The 15,662-nt window shown below is 36.1% G+C and overlaps 1 protein-coding gene and 1 long non-coding RNA gene across 2 annotated transcripts; both read right to left on the bottom strand.

Annotated features, from left to right (window-relative positions):
• Window positions 1–3,715: 3,715 nt before the first annotated feature.
• Window positions 3,716–6,074, bottom strand: LOC113340253 (transcription factor MYB122-like). Its single transcript, XM_026585462.1, has 3 exons — window positions 5,595–6,074; window positions 5,358–5,487; window positions 3,716–4,787 (listed from the first exon to the last, which is right to left on the bottom strand). Exons 1-3 carry the CDS (start codon window positions 5,869–5,871, stop codon window positions 3,950–3,952), a joined length of 1,245 nt encoding a protein of 414 aa, XP_026441247.1. The 5' UTR covers window positions 5,872–6,074; the 3' UTR covers window positions 3,716–3,949.
• Window positions 6,075–11,452: 5,378 nt separating this feature from the next.
• Window positions 11,453–13,468, bottom strand: LOC113339762. The gene is made up of 3 exons (XR_003355116.1): window positions 13,157–13,468; window positions 11,895–12,453; window positions 11,453–11,810 (listed from the first exon to the last, which is right to left on the bottom strand). It is a non-coding gene; the product is annotated as an uncharacterized LOC113339762 (long non-coding RNA).
• Window positions 13,469–15,662: the final 2,194 nt, after the last annotated feature.

The raw sequence follows: 15,662 nt of genomic DNA, 5'->3' as shown, positions 1-15,662 counted from the left end.
ATTATGGAAACCAAATTTGGAATATATTGCATATCTTGAGAATATTTTCGGTTTTGGAAATTCCTTGGTGTCCAAACTTTCTTGTCTATAAATACTTGAAGTTTGTCGTTCTAGCAAACTAATCCTTCGTAACAACAGACTTCCTCTTTTGTTGTTGTTACTGGTGTAGTCGCCTATTCAGAGAGGAGAGTTACCTAATTAGGCGAAATCTCTAACGACCGCTCAGTTTAGAGTCTTCTTTGGGATTGAGAAGCTCTATTAGTACCGTTGTTGGGAAACTAGATAATTACAGTTTATCTTTTGTTTTTCGATTGATTTGATTGACTAATGGTTGTTGAATCTTTGATTGCACCTAGTTTATTTATTCTTGAGAACCTTCTCTTCTGATATAAGGCTCACTCAAACTAGATCGAAATTTCGACGGGGATGTTTAGACTGTTTGTAGATCTAAATACGTCTTGTGATAATTCATTGTTAACAGACTCTGTTCTATGCGTGATTGTCACAAGAGATTCAAGTTGATTTTGTGCAGGTGTTTATTGAAGATCTAATAAGATTTGAAGACAAAGAAGATTTGAAGATTTCTGATTTGGGTTCATAATTTTGGTGTGCAGAATACTTGTTTCGGTAAAAGAGGATCCAACTATAATTGGTTCATCCTGTGTGATGTGATTGGATTTGATTGTTTGTAGTCGACATCAATACCATTCTTTGTGATTCAAAGTATTGATTGCAAACTTAACAATTACTTTGTATAGTTGTTGATAGATCTAATCTAAGACCTGACAAATGAGTTTATTGAGATAACAGAAGAGCCTTTTGCCGAAACTCACATCACTTGGTTGAAAAGCATTGATACCATGTTCCTTTACTGTTTGGAATACAAACCAAAGTAATTGTTTCAAGTACGTGACTTATTACAGGTCGGAGGTGTGGGAATACAGACGGAACTAGGTGAACTATAGGTTTAGTTGCTTGGTCTCAACTATACGAAGTTGGTTTGATTTTTTATAGCGGCTTAATCCTGAGAGTATTCAATTATGGAAAAGGTCCGGGGGTTTTTTGCTGTGTCATTTACTTTTATTTTCCGCAATTATAATTGTTGTTATTTTAATTTAAAATAAATTACACAAACGTTAATTCCTATTTACTTGATAGTAATCCTATTGTGTTTGGTTAAGTCCGAACCATTTATCAAGTAAATATACTTCGTTGTTGTATTGTCTCGATCTCGTATCCATAGACGATCACATGAAGTGTGAACGGATTTGTTGTATTGTCTCGACTCAGTCTATAGACAATCACTTTTAGAGAAAGGACTTATAGGTGGAAAAGTTTTTAGATTAAGGTATATTTGGATACCCTCGTATTTTCAGGGAGAGATACATGCACAGTTTGTGGTGAAGTACGGTGTTGTACTTGTGGTGAAGTACTCTATCGTAATTGTGTTTCTCGCACCACTATATTATCACTATCGTGCCATGATTTGTTGCTCCTGGTGGAATCGGTAAACTGTGAACGCCCATCATCATTTACAGTTGGACTCAATCCAAACATTGTATCTGTCTGCCATTTGCGACACCTATTCAACTGTATAGCCCCTATTTTCCGATTCAACCAATACATATCGTTAAGTTGTGTCTTCAACTATTCGTTATTTTCATCCACATTGTAGTAAGGATAATCACGTTCCATAGCTTGGGAAACAATGGGGATCATGGTTGGCTCATCTTGTGAAGTAATACTTGGCATCCCACAACGAATTTCAAGCATATTTGACGAAGATGATGAAGAACTTGCACCCGTGGAGGGGTAAGTCATAAAGCATGGCTCTTTTGGAGGCGGTTGGCTAGGAACGATATTTGCATCATGAGCCAGGCGTGATAACCCTTTGAAATCAAACCCATAGATGTGCATGTTGTGTGTCCTAATTACAGGCTTCACAATCGATCTGTACCAGGTGCCATACCGTGCTTCATCAATATTCGTCTTTGTATTTAGTTCATACCTCTCCCACTGCATTATTATCAGCAGATCAAAATCTGATCCAGAGGTTTGCATCTGTGGTGGCAGGTTAATTGCAATTGCATATATACCTTGTAACTGGTACAACAATCTTTCTCCCAGGTACCAAAACCCTATACCCAGTTCTGGAGTGTAAAAAACAACTCTACGGAGAGAATGATCAAGAATACGTTCTACATCATCACCAACATACTCAAGAAAATCAAGCTAAGCGTGAACAACAACATTTTTGTGGCTCCGAGTCATATGTTGAAACCTCTGAACAAATCTGGAACCCGAGACATCGCTGCCAGTGTCTTTCGTCCAGTTAGTCGAGAAGTACATATCCAAGATTGGAAATCTATGGGTATCGTCTTTAAGAATTGGTTTACCAACACAGAAGTAGGTATACCACCAAAACTGCAAATTACTCCATAATGTTAGTATTTTAACTTAATTTACATTTGTTCATAAAATTTATTTAAATTTAAAAATAATAATTTATTTTAACATGTATTTATCCCTGAAATTTTCTTGTTTGGTCATTCCACAACAACCAAATTGCAGGTGATTGTATGAATTCTGAAACTACCTTCCTTTCACCGACAAACCAAAAGATGTCCAATCCAGCACCAGGCTATATCAACCATATATTGTTTTACTCTTGTGTGATAACATAGACGAAAAAAATGGGACGGGCCAGCACGTTTATGGCACATCACAACACATTAAAATTCGAATACAACACGGCACAACACGTAACCGGCCCAGCACGGGCACAACACGTTTGTTTAATGTGCTGTGATGTGCCAGACAAATAGTCAGAGCGACACAGCACAGCACGCGGCACAACACAACACAATACACGAAGAAAGCACGCCACGTCATGCGTAAAATACTACACAATACATCACATTTGATGCATATTTAACAAAAAAAATTATAGTTTTAGCCAATTTCTGACATTTTATTTTCGTTATGCTAATTTATTTCTATAATAATACATGTACTAACTAAAATATTATAAAAATATTTATTTTGGAAAACATAAAATAAGTGTGCTAGCCCAGCACAGCACGACACACCACGTTTATTTTTCTGGCACAGCACAGCACGACACGCCATTTAGCACAGCACATCTGAATCTCTGGCACAGCCCAGCACAGCACGCAGCACGCTAAACACGTAACTTCGTGGGCTGGGCTGTGCCAGGCCGGCAGATTTTACACCTCTAGGTACAAGTAGTTTAACTTTCTTTACTCGAATAGATGTCTCACTAGTGGAGTAATAATTAAAGCTGTTCTTAGTTGCGGTAAACGGTAGTGCTAACCATATGCATCAGTCCTGCTGATCGACAAAAAAACGAAAAAAGGTATCTTAATTATTTCAACAATGGTAATTGGTAAATATTCCAATTTTGTACATAAATCTGTCTCGTGATATTTACAGGTTTGTCGGAAAGTCGTGTCAAAAAATATTTTGACAACCCAATTTTAAGCTAATAATACGACCCCTTCGTTAACGATATCTCGTGTGACACCTCTTCCACTACGTGCAGCCATCACATTCACGAAGTTGTCACATTTAATAACTCTACTTAAAAAAACAGAATCGTCAATCATGTATAAGGCCCTGTCCATTGAAAAAAATCTTTCACTTGTTACTTGTCCGGAAGACGAAATGATTAAGGGTAAAGACAAACTGATACGACTATAGCTACAGGATCACATTTCAATTCTTCTTTGTCTCGCTATACATAAATAAATAAACCAGGACAAATCTTCAACTGTGTTTCCGTGAGACCCAAGTACCTCTGCATTAAACATGAAAGCAACATTTTCTCTCAAAAAAATATGATAATCAATTTTACTTCAATTAATACATGGAAACTACGTCTAGCAAATTGCTGAAAAAAATTAATACACGTTGCGTACATTACTCTTAATTACATCATTAAGTACTGCTCCTGTTCTTCCTCTAACATAGGCCACAAATTTTCATCAAGATAACTGTCCCAGAAGTTGTTGGTGTCGCCAGCACTACCGCCTTCTTCTAACCACCCATTACCGTCACCGGGACTACAGTAGTAAGCATGTTGATCATCGTTACTGCCATCATTTTTATCCTTCGTTGTCATCCCTTCCTCGACACCTTTTGTTGTATTGCTTTCAAATTTTGAGGCATTATGATTACAAGTAACTCGTTTCTTCTTCTTTTTCAGCTTCTTCTTCTTCGGCATTGGATTTTCTTCTTCTTCTTCGTCCGTTTCACCGAACAATATATTTTTCACCCAATGAGTACTATTATCACGAATTTGTTGACCATTTGAGACCTGATCGTCGACTAATAATGGCAAACATTTTGTAATATCTTTGTTGACGACTTGTGAATAACTAGGAAATCTAGTTGTCGTGGTAGTAATTTGGTTATTATTCATCCCTGTTGGTGTTGGTAATTTATTCGCATTCCACTGGGATTTCTTGAAGGTTCGAGCTTGAGGTTTTAAAACTCGAGTCACCATATGCTTATCATCAATATGATCTGTAGTATTAATATTTGAACACGATCGCCTACGTTTTAGAACCTTCTGGTTACCATGGTCCTGGCCGTCATCACGACGACTGTTACTATCATGACCTGATTTATTTGTCGTGACAACTTGTTTTCCCTTCTCTATATTGTCATTAGATTTAGATAAACAAGTTTTTTTCAAGTGAGTGTTGTAGTAATTCTTGATATCATTTGCTGTTCTTCCGGGAAGTCTACCAGCAATTAGTGACCATCTGCAAAATCCAGAATTATATATTGGAATTAGGTATCTGTTGCATATCAGCGTATCACTGTTTCTTAGAAAATAATGTTTTTGGGAATTAATATTAATACTCCCCATGTCTCATACAAATTGGGTCTTTTAATTTTCTAGTTTTGCAGACAGTTAGCTTTTACAAGATTATGATTTGCATACCTATGCAGTATGGGGCACTACCAAGGGTACTGGAAGAAACCAGTAAAACATATCCCGAAAGATATCCATTTTGTCTTATGCTTCAATTATTTTCCTAGACGCTATTAATAATTTTGTCTTATGCTCACCTCTTTAATGCTGTATGGGACTCAACTATTGACCTTATACAAGTGATGGGTGACAGATATGCAGGGAAGTCTATTCGTGTATTAATAATTTCTTGAAAAGCCAGAAGTTTCGAAGGAATGAGTAAGTCAGCAAATTCGGGTGCTAATTACAAGAAATGAACTTGCATGTTGCTAGCTAGTTCGAAAGAAACATCTAGATATAATGGCTAAAAGGAGCTGCCACACATGTAGCTAATTAGCTTAACAACTGATGTACTTGCCTGTTGCCAAGAAGCTTATGCATCCTGATGATGAGATCCACTTCATCTGGTTGAAACTCCCCTCTTTTGATGTTTGGTTGTAGATAGTTCAACCACCTCAATCTACAGCTTTTTCGACATCGATTTAGCCCTGTAAGAATTTAGCAAAATTATTAACAAATGTATATTCGAAATATTAAACTTAATTACTACCGTTAATATGTATACATATTCGACGTATATAAGTAATTAATTAACCTGCTCTAATAGGAACTTGACGCCATTTTCCTTCACCGTACTTTATGATACATTTCCTAAGAAGTAGATCTTCTTCTTCAGCCCAGGCTCCTTTTCTCAAACCTTTTACTGAAGATACAATTGAAGAACTTTCCTCCATAGTTGAAAAATGATGCAACAAATGTAAATTTGGTATTATTATGATCATTATAGTACATGATCTCTTATAACTTGATGTATTTATAGCATCTAGGTAGCAAGAAGTACGTACAGTAAATTCAAACAAAAAAACAAACATGTGACCAAGTAGAGTTCAATTGAAATGTGTCGAGTAGTTCACGGCTAATTTGGATACTACGTACGCAGCTACCAACGTGCAAATCTTGCAACCACAGGCATGAACAGGATTATTTTTTCCTTTTCTGCAAGAACTTGTTTGTTGTTTCAATTGACACGTACATATATAATTTATTATATAACATAATACATAATTTAGCATATACCATAAGAATCTTATTATTGGGGCATTAAACGGCTGTGGTTTTTGGGGTTCTATAGGGTCATGAAATAATAATCCATAAAACTCCTTATTCTGGTTTTTATGTAATACCTAACTACCCTTAATTTGATTAGTGCTAATTAATTAAGCTAACTAATTAGTATTAATGAATGGATTAGACTAATTAAATGATTAAACTTTTGGAAATCAAAACTTGATTTTGATTTTGATTTTGGAGAAGGAAAAAATGTGATTTTGGTGAAATTAGTTTGATAAAATTTGAAGAAAAATGATGAAACCCTTCGTCACAAAACTCGGGATAACCTTATACTCAACTCCCAATATCAATTTTATCGATTCAAATCCGTTAAAAATCAAAGCAGAATCTGAAAATTTTACCTGTTACGGCTGGGAAATTGTGTCGAACCAGCCGTAAATATGTAATTATGGTTTGGATATGAGGAATTCCCAGTCATGAACACAAAAAACGGATGAGGAGTGAAGAACTTCTGGCCGTTATTCTTCCCAGAATCTCCTGAGTCTGTATTACGGATGGGATAACATATTTTTCCCGTCCGTAAATGAATATGTAAGTTGAGAAATTTTGAGTTTCAACATGAATACATACTCCGATTGAAAATTAGTAATACTTTTATTAACTAGACCACAAGAAAACCCATTACAAAGTTGGTTTTAATGACATCCCTTTCGATGTATCAAGAAGTCTTTGATGATGGCGAATTGAGCTTCGAAGTAGAAATTATAACCTTTCCATTTTCTCAATTCCTTCTTAGCTTGAGCTACGACATCTCCATCAGTCTCACCTCTAAGTCAAAGTTACTTGCACATACGAAGTAAAGCCATATATTCTTCCACTTTTTTTGCGTATGCCTGAAAATCGAAGATACAGTTCAACCCCATCGCGGTTGTTAGTGTTACCTGTTTCACTACAAAAAATTTCAAAAATCTTACTCCAATACGATTGACTTGGTAAACCACCTTTCGTTCGTTCTTCTCCCCTCTTTAGATAGCATAGTACAAAAGTTTTGCAAAGAGATAAGTCTTCTTCTAAAGTAAAGTTGAGTTTATCTTTTGAGTGCGTTGCATTGAGTTTGTAGGAGTTTCGGTGGAGATTATTGAAGTAGAAGGTGTAATTTTGATTTGGAATGAGTGGTTATATGGAGGCGGAGTTATTTCAAGTTTAAATAAGTGGTTGAACTGCTAGAACCTTCGATAGATCAGTCTTCAAACAGATCTATTTTTTAAAATTCAAAAAAATAGCCGATATGATGTGGTACAAAAGGAAATTATAGGTGTTTACGGCTAGGAAATCGAAAAGTCAACCCAGCCGTAGTTCACTATAAACCTGCAGGGTTTGTGGTGCGTCAGATTTACGGATAGTATTTCTGGTCGTAAATAAGAGTTGTTACATTCTGTCAGAATTATGGTCTGGATATGTAGTCGTAACCAGGAGCCATTTTATTTTTGGGTTATCAGAGTAATATATGGCTAGGTAATTTCCAACCGTAAATAAATTATGGATGGAGTTCCTAACCGTTATGACATTACAGTCAGGAACTTGAAAGGTCGACCAAGACGTAAACTTGAGTTGCAAATTTATGTCAGAATTACGGTTTGGAGTCCTAACCGTAAAGATGATACACGACCTGGATATGTAGCCGTAACCACTAGTCATTTTTTTTTTGGAGACCAGAGTAATATACGGCTAGGTATTTCCTAACCTTAAATATTTTACGGATGCTTTTCCTAACCGTTTTCTGGTTAACGGCCGGGAGTTTCTAACCGAAAAACTGTGCAATTTTATTTGACAACAATTATATGCATTTACGGCTAGGTTATGTGAAGCATCCAGCTAGCCGAATTTGCACAAAAAATTCAATAATGTTGATTTTTTCCTCATTGTTCTTAGATTAGACAAATGGAAATACGAACATTCATTTATACATGCAAAGTTATAAAAACTCATCCATCCAAATCCATAACCAAACAACGAAAATAGTAAATAGTCAAAGTCTTAGATAATAAAAAATCCATGAAGTAAAATACTAAAAAGAGAGTAAATAATCATTCATTTGATTCCTCCTCCGATTCGAGCGCAAAAACGAGTCCAAATCGTCGTCCTCTGTCTCATGTTCCACAACTTGTTGTACAACTATACCATTTTTACCTCTTCCACTGCCACCTTGAATTGGAGTCCTTTTACCTCCACCACGTCCACCTCGAGGACTTGTTCCAGCACGACCACCTTTTTCACCTCGACAACGGCCACCTTTTTTTCCTCCACCTCGACCGCCTCGACCACCTTTTCCTTGCTTTGATTGAACTTGCTCAGTGGAGGGAGTATCCGAGTTGTCGCTAGAACAAGGAGACCTATCCCTCTTACCTCTCCTTGATCGGTCCTCTTCATAAGCATATAGAGCTCCTTTCTCAGAGATTATTATGCCTTTAACTCGATTCCAGAGTAATCTTTGTTCATGCGGGTCATGTCCTTGACCACCCAATTAACTCGTTCAACCAATTTTTTCATATCATACTGTAATTATTCATAAAATAATTAAAAAAAAATAACATAGACAAACATAATTAGTAGTATACATTCCACCATCTTCTCCTTATCATCTTCTTCATTCATTAATTAAAAAAATAACATATACAAACATATTAGTAGTATACATACCACCATCTTCTCCTTATCATCTTCTTCATTCATTGATATCCTTGATTTTGAACTCTCTGCCTTCTTGAAATGTCTCTGTGCTTCCGGATCCAAAATTTTCCACATAAGGATGAGCCCCCTCTTGATACCATTCTATGTAATTCGCATCCGCTTCTGAAGTCCCATGAGAATCTTCAAGCGCTCTTCTACTCATTTGGTTTACTTCCTTGGAACGACCATTCCAATGCTCGATGAACGGTGCTGGTTCATAGGTCAATCTGACATCTTTGTCCTTAAATTGGGAGTTGCCTACGCTCAGTTTAAAACGAGAGTCTTCAGGTACAATTTTCTGGACAATACCAATTTGGCAGAACGTTCTACGAGGATCTAAAATGACGAACCCAGTTGAATGAAACAATGGTCCCACATAGGTCGTCATATTAGAAAATACTCTATCACCAACTTCATCTTATCCATCCTCATCAAGTTTCAAATATGGATCAAAAACCACATCATCGATTTTCAAAGCATCCAACTTTTCCTCATTTCGACAATTTTCGTCTCTTTAGCCTTGTGTTGGGTCCCTCCAAAGGGATATCTTCCTCTTGTAGGTTTCTCTAGAGACCATTTTGTATCCCGAGAAGGCCTCAAGCATTTAAAATGGTCGTAAGCCCATGACTACGGGAAAAAATAATAATTATAAATAAGATATTACACACAAACCAATATATAAAAGTAAAATAAATAAACATTTGTTATATTAAACAAAAAGATATCTGGATAAGAGCAACACATCCTGTAATTTGTGTTTCGTTCCACCTAGAAGCTTTGCAAAGATTATCCATCACACTAGCAAGGAGGGAGGTTCCCCACGAGTACCTAGGTACCTTGTTTGTTTCCATATCGAGACTGAGAGTCTTCAACCACTAAAAATAACAATCATTTACCTTATTTCCTGAGAAATCGGGAAAAAATGCGGTCCTAACAACGTGCAAAAAGTAAGTTATAGTTGTATGTCTAGCTCTTTCTGCGTCTATCACCACCTTCCACTAGCAGTCTTGCGGTCAGAATCCTCAAACTTCTCCCTCAGACGAACCATATTAATCTTCCTTGTCATATTAACTGTTTCACGACGTTCACCCGATAGACTAAATCCCCTTTTAGCTCTAGGAACGGCTCCGCCACCTATCTCAAACTCTTCTTCCTTTTCATCTTTTCCCCACCCAAGACAGTCTTTCGCCAAGACACAAAGCTCATCAAAAGGAATAGAATTGTTGAAACCCTCAAACACAACCTTTCCTTCCAAAGCAACACCGGTGATTTTTTTTGCATCATCCGGAGTGATAGTCATCTCACCGAACGGGAGCAACCCAATCATATTATGTGTTACCTGATAGTTCTTTGTTATTCAGATCTTTTTCTTTCTGATCTTTTAGTTTCCGAACTATAAATCAGGAACAAGATAAATATAAATCACAAAGTACTCGTCCTCCTAGACTTTGTGATTCCACAAGATATATAGATATCTAAATCACTTCTGGTTTGATTTTTTAGATTTTTCTTGTGAGGTAAAATTGATTATGCATCTCTATATATAACTTTTGAAGAGAGTAAGTTGTCCTAATTGTTGAGTTTGCTTGATATCTTCTTTTTCTTGAAGATCTCTCATAAGCAAATAGATTTCCACTACCTTGACTGAATATGTTTTTGAATAAAATCGAATAAGCTTTCTATTTAGTGGGTTGAAGTTACTCCTAATCCTGTAAAGGACGTACGTCATCTTGGGGAATTATGCTGTGTAGGGTCTTGCGAGATCCAATATATAGATATCTAAATCACTTCTGGTTTGATTTTTTAGACTGTTCTTGTGAGGTAAAATCGATTATGCATCTCTATATATAACTTTTGAAGAGAGTAAGTTGTCCTAATTTTTCTTGATATCTTCTTTTTCTTGATATCTTCTTTTTCTTGATATCTTCTTTTTCTTGAAGATCTTTCATAAGCATATAGATTTCCACTACCTTGACTGAATATGTTTTTGAATAAAATTGAATAAGCTTTCTATTTAGTGGGTTGAAGTTACTCCTAATCATGTAAAGGACGTACGTCATCTAGGGTAATTATGTTGTGTAGGGTCTTTCGAGATCCAAGAGACGTAAATAAGTACAATTGAAGCTGATCGTAGGTTCGATAGGTGTACTACATTCCATTTGGAAGTCTGATAGTAACTATGATAGTGTCTGTAAAGGCTTAATACAATGTGTTCAAGTTATGGACTAGGTCCCGTTTTTTTTTTTTTTTTACAAATTGCAGTTTTCCTCGTTACCAAAATTTCTTGTATATTGTGTTATTTATTTTTCGTATTATATTGTTTATCTTTATGATAAAATATCACAACTAGCACATGTTAAACAACTTAGACAATTTTTAAGCCTAAGAAACTGTGTAGAACCTACAAAATTTATTCTTGAGAATTCGTATCTTGAAAGAAAGATTACAAGACCTGTTCTTGTTGGAATTCGTTTCTTATAACAGTTTAGGTACATACTGTTAGATAAATGCTCGGTCGAACTCGCAATTTTTGTTATCTCAAGGTTGTTCTGAATATTAGATCGATGTACAAAACTATATCTTGATTTCTAGTCTACTTAAGTCAAGTCTCGGACTAGGATTAAAGTATGGTAGTTGAGTATTAGACATCACAAAATTATCCTTGAAGATTGAATATCAAACAAAGACATTTAGAAAACTTCATCGACAAAGAGGTATGTGAAGACTGGACCATTCTATTTACTCAAAGCATTACCATTCCATTTATATGGTACTATCTCGCATGACTGCTAATATATTTAATATTGCAAAGAAGAAAAATCATGGTTTCGGGAAAGAATCTTTCTCTAAAACCACAAATTGTCATAACATCATAGGTGTTCTGCAAAGCCTCGATTCCAGACCATAACCCCGAAGCTTTTACCAAAGCTACCACATCTGGATGCTCTTTCTCGAACTCCCAAAACCTTCCTTGTTGGTGCTTTAATTTAGGGACCGTTTTATCGGGAAACTACAAAGAATATAAAATTTTGGTTGTTCCACTTAAATATCCTTAATAAAATGAAAATAACATATATTAAGTTTGATTTATTACCTTTGCGGAACAGACCCTAGCAGCCCATGATGACTGGTAACCAAACAAGACGGATCTATCTTTTGGCTCACCCCAAGGTCTCCCATTCTTCTTGGGAGGTAAAAACACCATAGAATCAATGATTTTTCTTTCCGTTTCTTTTGGTGCATACTTGTTCTTTTCCCTCTTATCCTCCTTAACTACATATTTACCTTTATCAATAGCAGCACCAGTAGAAGTGCCAACTCCAACTTCAATTCCTCCAGTAACAGCAAGTACACCTTCACTTCCTCCACCAACTCCAACTTCAGTTCCTCCATTAACAACAAGTACACCTGTGTAAACTACAACTTCCTCCACCAAATCCAACTTCACTTCCTCCACCTGTGTAAACTACAACTTCACTACCTAAAGAAGCTCCATCTCCAACTCCATTTCCTCCACCTTCACTTCCTCTACCAGTCACAACTCCACTTGCATTTCTTGCGTTTTCACCCAATGTTTTGTGTGACGAGGTTGCGGAGTCGGGTCACTACAAGGTCTTACTTATTGTGATATTTTCTTCTTCTTTTCTTTTCCTCTGTTCAAAGACAAACAAGACCAAAAACCAAAAGCAGATAAGTAAAAACGGTTGGGAAATTTAGACATAACCAAGCCGTGACACTGAAAAACGGCTAGGAAAAATTAACAGTGCAAGACGCAAAAACAATTACGGATGGGATATTTAGTCATCGACCTAGACGTAAAACCAATAACGGCTCGAAAACTTAAATTGTGGCTTGGTTACTCAAATTACGGATAGGAAAACCTTTACGTGAAAGATACAGATGGTTTAAGTTTCAGCACAGTAACAGAAACGGCTAGGAAAAACCTAGTTGTTACATAATAAACGGCTGGGAAATAAAACATACGGTTTGGAAACAAAATTACGGATAGGAAAAACCTAGACCTAAACACTTACTACCGCTGAAAAGAAAATATTCGAACACAGAAGAGTATATGGCTAGGATACCTAGCCGTAAACAACATGTTGCTGATAGGATTTATGAATCTCATACGCATCGATTATTTACGACCGAGAGTTCTTAGAATTCCCAACCGTAAGATATATTTACGGCTTGGTATCCTTAGAGATCCCCAACGTAAGACCTATTTACGGCTAGGAAAACTAGAACTCCCAGCCGTAAGCAGTTTCAGAAATTGTTTTTCAGACCTAAATTTTTTGAAACCAACTGAATAATCAATAAAACGCTTAAATAAAGAGTGGGTTTTTCAATTCATACCTTATTGAAGTCATAACATGAGTCTCGGCGGCTAGTTCATCTCCTTCATCCACTTCTTCTTGATCTTCAGTTTCATCTTCAATTGATGAAGTTGATTTCTCTGCTTCAAGAGGAGGTGGATTCGACGAAGATTGACCTAGCTTTTCCTTTGGCTTCATGGTTTTATACAATGAATTTAATCGACGACGAAATTGTTTTGAATCGACGACTAATCGTTTCAAATGAAGAAGAAAAGGGAGAATATGAGAAGAAGAAGAAGAAATGAACAAGAAGAAGGGGAGGCGACGGTTTTTCCCTTTCTTTTAACGACTTTCAGTTTTTTTTCTTTTAATTTTTCCGTTTTTTTTTAATAATTAAATTAATTAGTTAATGGAAAGGTGGAAGGGTGATAAGTTAAAACGATTAAGGGTATTTTGAACTTTTATATAAATTAGGTCTCTCTATCACATTTTGGTTCAAATTAGTATTTTAAGCCCCCAAGATCCCAGACCCCTACAGCCCCAATAATTGGATTCTAACATAAGACATTGTTTAGTCACTATATTACATGGTTCCCAGATTTTTTCACGGCATTCCCTATGGGATATTCCTCCATTAATTAAAAATTTGTTCCCTATTTAGAGCAATTTCAAAGGTTCTATTTTTAGTATCAAAAGAAAAAAAAAAGCTAGGTTCTATTTTTAAGCATACATTTTGCTCTCCAATCTCCATAATTCTACATGGCATGAAAATCAATTCTTCATTTTTTTTCTTCATTTTTTTCTTCGTTTTGTAAACACAAATCACCTTGATATTTTTGAGGAGCAGGAAAAGATGGCTATGTAGATAAAGTTAGGCTCTTGCTGAACCTTACATCCCCATTACGAATACGAACATAATAGTTTAGAAAAAGTACCTATCTAAATAATTTAGAACGAGTGACTGTAATGCAGTGTGATGCAGATTGAAGTTGAATTAACTGACTGCTTGTGGGTCATATGTTTATTCATGTTTTTCAATCAAAGGGCAATTCATTGATGATCAGAAGACAAATTAATCCACAGCTCAGCTAAGTATGGCATCTATCATATCAATCCCGATCGATCGATCAACTTTTGATTTACCCAACACTTTCAAACAAATCTGACCATTTCTGAGGCTGGCAGATTGCGTTGTTTCAGCAATGAGATTTTACCTGGTGTGCTAGGAATTACCAAGGCAAAAAGCATTCCAATAGTCAATAATGAAGGTAAAAAGGAAGATGTTTGATATCATATACAATATGTATTTACATTATGTAAAAGCTGAAAATACATAATGTACCCAGGTTATAAAAATGCCGAAGCTGATAGCCTATTCTAGTCTACTGTTTCCGAAAGGAATGACTGTTTCACTTTATTGCCCATTGAAAGCCTATCTAGTGGTAGTCGCTATAAGTTGAAGACGCTGGAGCCTCGTATTTATATTTGTAATATCAGCGTTACCAAATCTTGTGACGAACCAAAACTCTCGCGTCCATTTAATAGTAGCCACATGATATCTATATACAGTATGTTAATTACAAGAATAGTCATCCAATAGACCGATCGAGACTTCAATAGTGTACGTGCACGTTAGCTCGTTCAGAGTAAGCATATGCGTCGAACATTAGTGATGATTCTCTCTTTTGAAGTCATGTCACTATGCATGAGTTAATTGCTTATTTAGATCTAAATTTATTTACACATGAACTGATGTTTCAGTTTGATAGGAAGTTGCTTTCATGTTGCTAATTATGATAAGCAATTAAAAGAGAATTTTGTCTCATGGTCACGGAAGTAAAAGAGAATTTTGTCTTGGTTGCATTCATATTGAAAGTGAAACAAAGAAGAATCCAAACATACGAATCGTTGTTGCGTAAGTTTCCACCGTTGAAATGCCAAGTTCTATCAACAAGTAAAATCAATATATTTAGTGATTTCTAAATTTTTCTCCTCTCCGGTCCTACGGATATGATTGATTCGAGAGAGAAAGAAAGAAAGCTACAACTCCATGAGCTGCGGGAGTTGTGTGATTCTTGTGACACAACCATGTATGGTGGTTGTGAATCACCCACCACAACCAGCAAGCATACATTTCTGCTTTTACTAATATAACTGTATCTATTTTGGGTGCACTGTTGCACTTTTATTGAATTATGACGTCTCGTGTCCATGTTGATCGTAGACCCGCCCATCACCCTCCAAAGTTAAATTGTCTAGTTATGTACACAAAAGAGATGGCATCATTTGAACTTTACCAGTTCTAATGTACTTGTAACTCATGGAATGTGTGGATACAAGGACACCTTACAGATCTTATCGCAGGATTGGTAGAATGTCAAATTTCTATTTCATCAATTAATCATTCAGGTTTATTTTGTTTACATTTTGTTTACAAAAAAGATTAACAGATCGTCCCATTTAAACCACTACAAAACCGCTTCTTATGCATGATTGATTACTCGGTTTCATGGGATTAATTTGGGAGTACCGCCTCGGCGCCTCCC

Source organism: Papaver somniferum, unplaced genomic scaffold (genome assembly GCF_003573695.1).
Source record: "Papaver somniferum cultivar HN1 unplaced genomic scaffold, ASM357369v1 unplaced-scaffold_21, whole genome shotgun sequence".
NCBI lineage: Eukaryota > Viridiplantae > Streptophyta > Magnoliopsida > Ranunculales > Papaveraceae > Papaver > Papaver somniferum.
The sequence above is the reverse complement of the archived record's forward strand: the minus strand, read 5'-3'. Positions and strand labels throughout refer to the sequence as shown.